The sequence below is a fragment of the Gorilla gorilla genome, chromosome 23, assembly GCF_029281585.2.
Source record: "Gorilla gorilla gorilla isolate KB3781 chromosome 23, NHGRI_mGorGor1-v2.1_pri, whole genome shotgun sequence".
In the NCBI taxonomy this organism is placed as follows: domain Eukaryota; kingdom Metazoa; phylum Chordata; class Mammalia; order Primates; family Hominidae; genus Gorilla; species Gorilla gorilla.
Window position 1 is genome coordinate 26,702,108 of NC_086018.1, and position 9,989 is coordinate 26,712,096.

At 44.9% G+C, this 9,989-nt stretch overlaps 1 protein-coding gene across 4 annotated transcripts in view; it reads right to left on the minus strand.

Moving 5' to 3' along the window:
* TTC28 (tetratricopeptide repeat domain 28) overlaps nucleotides 1-9,609 on the minus strand; it is a 718,078-nt gene extending 708,469 nt beyond the window's left edge. For 3 of the 4 annotated variants that reach the window (XM_055374084.2, XM_019018517.4, XM_055374083.2), the window contains exon 1: nucleotides 9,380-9,609. In XM_055374084.2, coding sequence (XP_055230059.1) covers nucleotides 9,380-9,481 — 102 coding nt within the window. In that variant the 5' untranslated portion in view covers nucleotides 9,482-9,609. The remainder of the gene's footprint in view (nucleotides 1-9,379) is intronic. The other variant, XM_063705029.1, reaches the window with a different exon arrangement.
* Nucleotides 9,610-9,989: the final 380 nt, after the last annotated feature.

Here is a 9,989-nt window from a genome sequence, read left to right on the forward strand (position 1 = left end):
CAGTTCAGTGTCTTTTGGTGATTTATTCAGAGTTTTGCAACCATTACCACAATCTAATTTTAGAATAGTCTCATCACCCCATACCCATCAGCAGTCATTCCCTCCTCCTCTCCACCCAACGTTCGTGACAAACACTAATCTTCTTTCCCTCTCTATGCATTTGTCTATGCTTAACTATTTCACATAAATAGAATCATTACAATATGTGATCTCTTGTGACTGGTTTCTTCCACTTAGAATGTTTTCAAGGTTCATCCATGTTGTATCATGCATCAGTACTTCTTCCTTTTATGGCAGAATAATACTCCACTGGAAATAATACTCCACTGGAAAAAAATATTTTGTTTATCCAGTCAACAGTTAGTTGTACTTGTGGCTGTTTTCACTTTTTGGCTTTTATAAATAATATAGCAATGAACATTCATGTACAAGTTTTTGTGTGAACAATTGTTTTGATGTCTTTAGGGTATATATATATATCTGGGAGTGGAATTACTGGGCCATATGGCAAGTCTATGTTTAACATTTTGAGGAGCTGCCAAAGCATTTTCTAAGACAGCTGCACCACTTTACATTCCAGCAATGTATGAGAGCTCCAATTTCTCCACATCCTCACCAGTACTTGTTATTGTCTATCTTTTTAACTTTAGCCACCCCAGTTGATGTAAAGTGGATCTCATTGTGGTTTTGATTGCATGACTGATGACTAACGATGTTGCATACCTTTTCATGTTATTGGCCATTTGTATATCTTTAGGAAATGTCTACTTTTTTGGTTTCACTCTGTCACCCAGGCTGGAGTGCAGCAGTGTAATCACTGCTCACTGCAGCTGCGACTTCCCAGGCTCAAGTGATCACGGGCTAACATTTTTTTCTATTTTTTTTGTAGAGAAGAGGTGTTACTATGTTGCCCAGGCTGATCTCAAACTCCTGGGCTCAAGTGATCCTCCCACCTTGGCCTCCCAAAGTGCTAGGATTACAGGCATGAACCACCTCAACTGGCCTGTTTATTTTTAAATTCGGTTGTCCTTTTATCATTGCATAGTAAGTTATTAATATATTCTGAATAATAAGTCCTTTAACAAATATATATTTGCAAATATTTTCTTCCTTGGCCGGGCGCGGTGGCTCATGCCTGTAATCCCAGCACTTTGGGAGGCCGAGGCAGGTGGATCACGAGGTCAGGAGATAGAGACCATCCTGTCTAACACAGTGAAACCCCGTCTCTACTAAAAATACAAAAAATTAGCCGGGCGTGGTGGCGGGAGCCTGTAGTCCCAGCTACTCAGGACACTGAGGCAGGAGAATGGCGTGAACCTGGTAGGCAGAGCTTGCCATGAGCCGAGATCGCGCCACTGCACTCCAGCCTGGGCGACAGAACAAGACTCCATCTCAAAAAAAAAAAAAAAAAAAAAATTTTCTTCCATTATGTGGATTTTGTTTTCACTTTTTTTTTGAGACAGAGTCTTGCTTTGTCGCCCAGGCTGGAATGCAGTGGCCCAATCTCAGCTCATTGCAACCTCCACCTCCCAGGTTCACATGATTCTCCTGCCTCAGCCACCCAAGTAACTGGGATTACAGGCGCCTGCCACCATGCCCGGCTAATTTTTGTATTTTTAGTAGAGACAGGGTTTCACCATGATGCCCAGGCTGGTCTCGAACTCCTGACCCCAAGTCATCTGCCCACCTCGGCCTCCCAAAGTGCTGGGATTACAGGTATGAGCCACTGCACCTGGACAAAATAAGGCTTTTATCAGAAAATTAAAATAGAAATAAACCCTTTAAAACTAAAACACTTTATTTTTTTTTTGAGACAGAGTCTCGCTCTGTCACCCAGGCTGGAGTGCAGTGGTGTGATCTCAGCTCACTGCAACATCCGTCTCCTGAGTTCAAGTGATTCTCCTTCCTCAGCCTCCCAAGTAGATGGGACTATAGGCTAATTTTTTGGGTTGTTTTGTTTTGAGACGGAGTCTTACTCTCTCGCCCAGGCTGGGGGCCATCTCGGCTCACTGCAAGCTCCGCCTCCCGGGTTCAAGCAGTTCTCTGCCTCAGCCTCTGGAGTAGCTGGGATTACAGGCGCCTGCCACCACGCCCGGCTACTTTTTGTATTTTTAGTAGAGACAGGGTTTCATCATATTGGCCAGGTTGGTCTTCAACTCCTGACCTCGTGATCCACCCACCTCGGCCTCCCAAAGTGCTGGGATTACAGGCATGAGCCACCGCGCCCGGCCAATTTTTTGTATTTTTATTAGAGACAGGGTTTCACCCTGTTGGTCAGGCTGGTCTCAATCTCCTAACCTCATGATCCACCTGTCTCGGCCTCCTAAAATGCTGGGATTACAGGCATGACCCACCACACCCGGCCTAAAATATTTATTACTAAAAATCAATAATATTTTCTTGCTGTTGAGAAAGAGAAAGCAACAATAATGTCCTTCCACTCTTTGACTAAATACCAGGAATTATTTTGCTAGACACCAAAAGTCATATTTGGAGAACTGAAGAGGTAATAATAGTAACTGGAGAGTAGAACAGAAAAAGAGGGCAAGTAGGTGTTGTAGTATGGCTGTAATTGGCCTCACTGTGACCACTACAGAAAAAACCCTTTTTCATCATAGCTATACTGCCCCCTAGGCAAGGACGTGAAGAACATACCTTATTTTACAAGATTAATAGCATAAAACTAACATATAGTAATCTGGAATGTGATTTTTTGAGATCCCACTTGATAAATAATTGATTGTAATGAGGATGTGGTTTTGTGGATAAAGAGTAGGATTGCTAAGAAATAGCAAATGGTCTAAGCACAACAAACCTGACTTTGTGTTGTGGTTTTGCAGGAGTTAAAAAAAGAAGTTGGACCGGGAGCGGTGGCTCACACCCGTAATCCCAGCACTTTGGGAGGCTGAGGCGGGCGGATCACGAGGTCAGGAGATCGAGACCATCCTGGCTAACATGGTGAAACCCCGTCTCTACTAAAAATACAAAAATTAGCTAGACTTGGTGGCAGGCGCCTGTAGTCCCAGCTACTTGGGAAACTGAGGCAGGAGAATGGCGTGAACCCAGAAGGCGGAGCTTGCAGTGAGCCGAGATCGTGCCACTGCACTCCAGCCTGGGCGACAGAGACTCCGTCTCAAAAAAAAAAAGTTAACTGCGAATGTTAAATAAGAGAATGCATTATTATTGTATGTAGCTTCCCCCCTTACCTGGTACGTACTTGGCATTTCTATGCCATAATGGAAGTCAAAAATCACCATGATATTGTTTCAACATACTATGGACGTACTTCAGAAAATGTTAGGACAAATTTGATATCAACATTCTTTGCACTCACAGAATTGCATAAAGAGTATCACTTTGGTAAAGATGAAAATTACTAAGATTATTGTCCTCTAATGTCAATCATCATAAAATGAATATCAAATTAGCATTGATACTTATATTTTGCTAAAACATGCCTACAGAAAACTGGTTAGTGTTTGTTTTTGGAAGACTATAGATAATACAGTGTGAATATACAAGAAATATGAGATGTTCCAAGCATCATATTTGTATCATACTATGTCTCTAGTTTCTTTTCTTAGAAAATAACAATGCACCCAGCTGCTGAAGAGACACCAAAATAAATGTTCTACCAAGTTTAAGTTCAAACATCAGGCTTCCCTCTAACAGTTTTAAAAATAGCAATAATTTAAAGGAAGAAAGATTGTAACCATGAAATTTAATGAAAAAATATTGTTTCTGCTTTCAGGAAAAAAAGTAGTGAAAAAACAGCACACAAAACAAGAATCATGGAGTAAAAATAAAGAGCTTTCAATTATACTTTTATTACTTTTAATATTTAAAATTCACTGACAAATATTCTATATAGCAACCTTGATTTCACATGCATTTGCAATACAACTATGTGGTATGAGAGACTTGCCTTCTTTAGTGGTTCCTCAAGTGCTCACAGGGATTTCTTGGGTCGTAGAAAGGTGATGGGGACAGGAAGAGGCTTGGGGTTTCTGTTTGTGGTTTTTTCTTTGCGGGTTTTTTTTTTTTTTTTTTTTTTTGGTCTGTGGTTTTGGAGTTTTTGTTTTTCTTGGTTTTCGATTGGGTTTGTCTGTTTTTTGTTTTGTGGCTCACTTTTAACTGGAATTAATTAGCAGAAGAAGATAAACAACAAATATCAAATCCCTACCACAGGCAAGGCATTGTTCTAAATATATACCTACATCCTCTTTCATTTAACAATTCTTTGGAATGGATATTACTATGCAATTATACATATGAGAACCATAAAATGTGTAAGAGTTAAGACCTGTTGGCTGGAGCAGTGGCTCAAGCCTGTAATTCCAGCACTTTGGGAGGCTGAGGCGGGTGGATCACTCGAGGTCAGGAGTTCAAGACCAGCCTGGCCAACACGGTGAAACCACGTCTCTACTAAAAATACAAAATTAGCTGGGCATAGTGGTGCACATCTGTAATCCCAACTACTCAGGAGGCTGAGGCAGGAGGATCACTTGAACCCAGGAGGCAGAGGTTACAGTGAGCCAAGATCACACCACTGCACTCCAGCCTGGGCGATGGTGAGACTCTGTCTCCAAAAAAAAAAAAAGGTAAAACATGATCATTGTAAAAATCCCAGCTGTCTTTTTTACAGATATTGACAAGCTGATCCTAAAATCCATTTGGAAATATAAGAGACCCAAAATAGCCAGTCTTGAAAAAGAACAAAGTTAAAGGACTTACACTTAATTTCAAAACCTATTACCAAGCTACAGTAATGAAACAGTGTAGTACTGGCATAAAGACAGAAAGAAATACACATCAAGAGAACAGAACTTAGAGTCCAGAAATAAAACCTTATATATGTTCAAGTGATTCTCAAAAAAGATGTGAAGACCATCAATAAAGGATACTCTTTTCAATATATAGTGCTGGGATAACTTTTTGTATCTATATACAAAATAATAAATTTGGACCACATACCACACACACCTCACACCACACACAAAAATTAAAACCAAATGGATCAACAACCTAAATATAAGGGCTAAAAGCATACAACTCTTAGAAGAAAACATAGGGGTAAATCATAGGGCTAAATCTTCATGACCTTAGATTTGGCAATGGCTTCTTAGACATGAAACCAAAATCATGAGCAACAAAGAAAAAACAGATAAGCTAGACTTCCTCAAAATTAAAAACTTTTTTGGCATCAGAGGACATTATCAAAAGAGTAAACCGGGTGTGGTGGCTCACACCAGTAATCCTAGCACTTTGGGAGGCAGAGGCTGGTGGACCACTTGAGCCCAGGAGTTCCAGACCAGCCTGGGCAACACGGCAAAACTCCATCTCTACAAAAAATACAAAAATTAACCATGCCTGTAGTCCTACCTGCTCAGGAGGCTGAGGTGGGAGGATCAACTGAGCCCAGGGAGGTCCAGGCTGCAGTGAGCTGTGATCCTACCACTGTACTCCAGCCTGGGTGACAGAGTGAAACCCTGTCACTCACACACACACACACACACACACACAATGTAAAAAGAGGCATGAGCCTCTTTTATAGGTGCAGTGGCTCACATCTGTAATCCCAACACTTTCTGGGAGGCTGAGGTGAGAGGATCTCTTGAGGCCAGGAGTTCAAGATCAGCCTGGGCAACACAGTGAGACCCCTTATCTACAAAAAATTTTTAAATATTTGCCAGGTGTGGTGGCACGTGCCTGTAGTCTTAAACAATTATCATATGACCCAGATAGTCTATTCCTTAGGTATATACCCAAGGGAAATGAAAATATACATCCACACTAAAATTTGTACACAAATGTTCATAGCAGCATTATTCATAATAGCCGAAAATTGGAAAAAAAAACTCACATGCCTATCAACAGAGGAACTGATAAAATATGGTATATCCATTCAAAAGATTACTCAGCATTAAAAAAGAATGAAGTGCTGATATACACTACAGCATGGATAAACCTTGAAAACACTGTGCCACGTGAAATAAGTCAATCACAAAAGACCATATGTAGTAAGATTTCATTCTGTGAAACCTCCAGAAGAGCTAAACTCAGAGACAGAAAGTAGGCTAGTTATTGCCAAGGACTAGGGGAAAAGGGAATAAGGATGACTGCTAATGGGTATGGGATTTCTTGTGGACTGATGAAAATGGTCTGAAAGTATCTAGATACCTGTCTTGTTTGTGTGATTCTGTGAACATATTATAAACCACAAAATTCTGCACTCAAGGGGATTTCATGGTAGGTGAATTTATCTCATTTATCTTTATCTCAATAAAGCTTTTTAAAGACACTTTAAAAAGACATATCTGTATAAGCTACAAAAATAACACACTGAGAGACTAAAATGCCTAATTTTTCCATTTTTCTTCTTCAGCGCAATCTCAAGTCCAAAAGTCTTTCCTTCCTATATATGCATATTTTGTCCAGTGAAACAAGAAACTCTATTTTCTTATTAGAAATAAAAAAAAAAAAGCCAGGTGTGGTGGCTCACAGTTGTGCTTCCAGCTACTCAGAAGGCTGAGACAGAAGGATCACTTGAGGTCAAGACTGGGAGTTCAAGACTAGCTGAGGCAACACAGCTAGATCCTGTCTTTAAAAATATTTTTTAGGCCAGGCGCGGTGGCTCACGCCTGTAATCCCAGCACTTGGGAGCCCGAGGAGGGCGGATCATTTGAGATCGGGAGTTCAAAACCAGCCTGGACAACATGGTGAAACCCCATCTCTACTAAAAATACAAAAATTAGCCGGGCATGGTGGTGGGCACCTGTATTCCCAGCTACTTGGGAGGCTAAGGCAGGAGAATTGCTTGAGCCAGGAGGGTGGAGGCTGCAGTGAGGCCAAGATCATGCCATTGCACTCCAGCCTGGGTGACAGAGCAAGACTCCATCTCAGGGAAAAAAAAAAAAAAAAATATATATATATATATATATATATATATATATATATACACACATACACGTATATATTAAGTTAAAACCCTACTGAAATGAAACCAATAAAATAAAATTCAATTTAATTAAAAAATAGTTCCTGAAATATTAATTTTCAAACAATTCTATTTTAGCTTTGACTCTGAACAAAATATAAACCTCAATTTCAAAATATCACAAAGATTGGCTGGGGGCAGTGGCTCACGCCTGTAATTCCAGCACTTTGGGAAGACAAGGCAGGTGGATCACTAGAGGCCAGGAGTTCCAGAGCAGCCTGGTCAACATAGGGAAATCCAGTCTCCACTAAAATAATACAACAAAAATTAGCCGGGTCTAGTAACCCCAGCTACTCAAGAGGCTGAGGCATAAGAATCGCTGGAATCTGGGAGGTGGAGGTTGCAGTGAGCAGAGATCATGCCACAGCACTCCAACCTGGGCGACAGACTGAGACTCTGTCTCAAAAAAATAAAAATAAGGCCAGGTGCCGTGGCTCACGCCTGTAATCTCAGCACTTTGGGAGGCCAAGGTGGGCAGATCACTTGAGGTCAAGGAGTTTGGGACCAGCCTGGGCAACACAGTGAAACCTCCTCTCTACTAAAAATACATAAATTAGCTGGGCATGGTGGCACATACTTATAATGCCAGCTACACCAGAGGCTGAGGCAGGGGAATCGCTTGAATTCGGGAGGTGGAGGTTGCAGTGACCTGAGATTGTGCTACTACACTCCAGCCTGGAAGACAGAGTGAGGCTCCGACTCAAAAAAAAAAAGAAAAAGAAGAAAATTTAAATTAAAAATTTAAAAAATCACAAAGACTACAAATACTCAGGTTTAAGCAAATTCCCACCTTTCTTGAATTAACAGTAATTCATATTTGCTTTGTCAAAAATGTAGATATTTACCTGCCCCAATGGAATGAAATCCTAAAAGCCTAGTGTTCCCAAATGATGAAGAGAAAGAAAAATGCATATTTTAATTTAGAATTTTGATTCAGAATTAATTTTAACCTAGCTGGAGTATACATAATCATTTATGTATTTATTTACTTATTTAAGAGACTGGGTTTCGCTGTGTTATTCAGGCTGGAATGCAGTGGCACAACCTTGGCTCACTGCAACTTGTACTTCCTGAGCTCAAGCGATCCTCCCACCTCAGCCTCCAGAGTAGCTGAGACTGCAAGTGCACGCTACCACACCCAGCTAATTTTTGCGGAGACGAGTCTCGCTATGTTTCCCACACTGGTCTCTAACTCCTTGGCTCACTACAGCCTCAAGGCCCTGGGCTCAAGCAATCTGCCTCCCAAAGTGCTGAGATTACAGGAGTGAGCCACCGCACACGGCCAAGTGGATAGTGTATACTAAGCAACATGTACCCTGCTTTTGCCTAAAACATACTGAAAACATGGCATTGAACACAATCACAAAGTTGGGAGCTGAGAAAAATCATATACTATAAAATAAATCTGAGACATTAATCTCAAGAAGCTCCTGAAAATGTCTCAAGAACTCCTACGCTGCACTCTCCCTAATAATTTAGACTTTCTACAGATATTTTCTGATCATCTACAGTGTGTCAGGCACCATGCCAGGTACCAAGATGCCATGGTGAGGTATACACAAAACCGGCTCCTGCTTGCAGGAAGCCTACTCTCTAAAACAGTGCTTGCCAAGCTCGCCTGATCACAACTTCGGAGCTTGTTTAAGTTCAAAATCGGCTTCCCTGCTTTGGTGAGCCACAGTCCGTGGCATTTTTATCAGGTGCTCCCAATGATTCCTACGCTCTAACGGGTTTGGGAGGCAAGGGTGGGGGTAAGCTCGAGAGCCCAGAGACATCCCGTCTAGCGGGAGCCCCACCTCTAAAGTCCATGTCGCTCAGCATCCTTCCCCCTGACTAGTGGCCCAAACACAGCACGAAGCTGAGGTGGGTGGAACGCTTTCCAAAACAACGCTCTGTCATGAGCCACCGACAGACTTGCTCGCCTCCAGGGACGAAGAGCTCACTCCTCACAAACCCCACCCCGGAAAGGTAGCACCTGAGCATCCCGGGCTGCGCCGACACCTGTCTCACCGCGGGTGCCGCCTACCGCTCCGGTGGACTCCAGTCCCCAGGTTCCGCCCCACGGGGGCTGTGGGGAAGGGGGAGGCGCCGCGCGCATTAGGCGCTGACTGTATACCGACCCCCCCCCCTCCGGTGTGCGCAGGCCAACACCCATACACACCCTCACACACCCACAAACATCCACACACACTCTCGCGGAAACTGAGGCAGGCAGGCGGCGGACCAGGTCCCGCCGCCTCACGGCTCGCGGCTGGGATCGAACCCGGACTGCGAGACGCCTTCCGCCTCGCAGGCGCTCCTCAGCCGCTGAGGCCCGGCCCGGCTCCCACCGCCGGAGTTTCACAAAGAAAGTCTCCCGGCCCGAGCCCCTCACGCACTCACCGGCGCCGACGCCGGCGGCGACTCGGGTTCCCGCCGCCTTCGGCTCCTTGCAGGGGTCGGCCCTTGGGTCGGCTCGGGCGCCGGCGGCGGCGACTGCTCCATCCCCACGGGGACCGGGCCGCGTCCGCCTCGAGCTAACGGTCCCGCCAGCTAGGCGCGCGCGCCGGTTCCGCGCGCCATGTTCCCGCCGTGCTGCGCGCCGCCGCGGCGCCCCTCACTGCCCCCGAACCGCGCGCGCGCCCCCGCGGGCCCACACATGCACCGCGCACGCGCGCGTTCGCCGCGCCCCCTCCCCGCGCGCCCCGCCTCGCGCCCTCTGGAGCTGGCCGCTGTTCCCAGTGTCTCGCCCACCCCCGCCGGGCCGGTCGGACTCGGCGGGTGAGCGCGCGGTTCCCGGCTCCGCACCGCCGCCTGCCTCTCTGCAGACCACCCCGGACCCGACCCCTCGGCCATTTCCCCACACTGCCGCTTTTGCTTCCCCCACGACGCGGGGCCTGGGACGACGGTCCGGGCCAAGAGGAACTTCCCCGCAAGAAGTGCGGAGCTAAGGACGCTACTAAGGGGGCGGGATCGCCATCGTGGAGGTGTGCAAGCACGTGCCTGCGTCCCG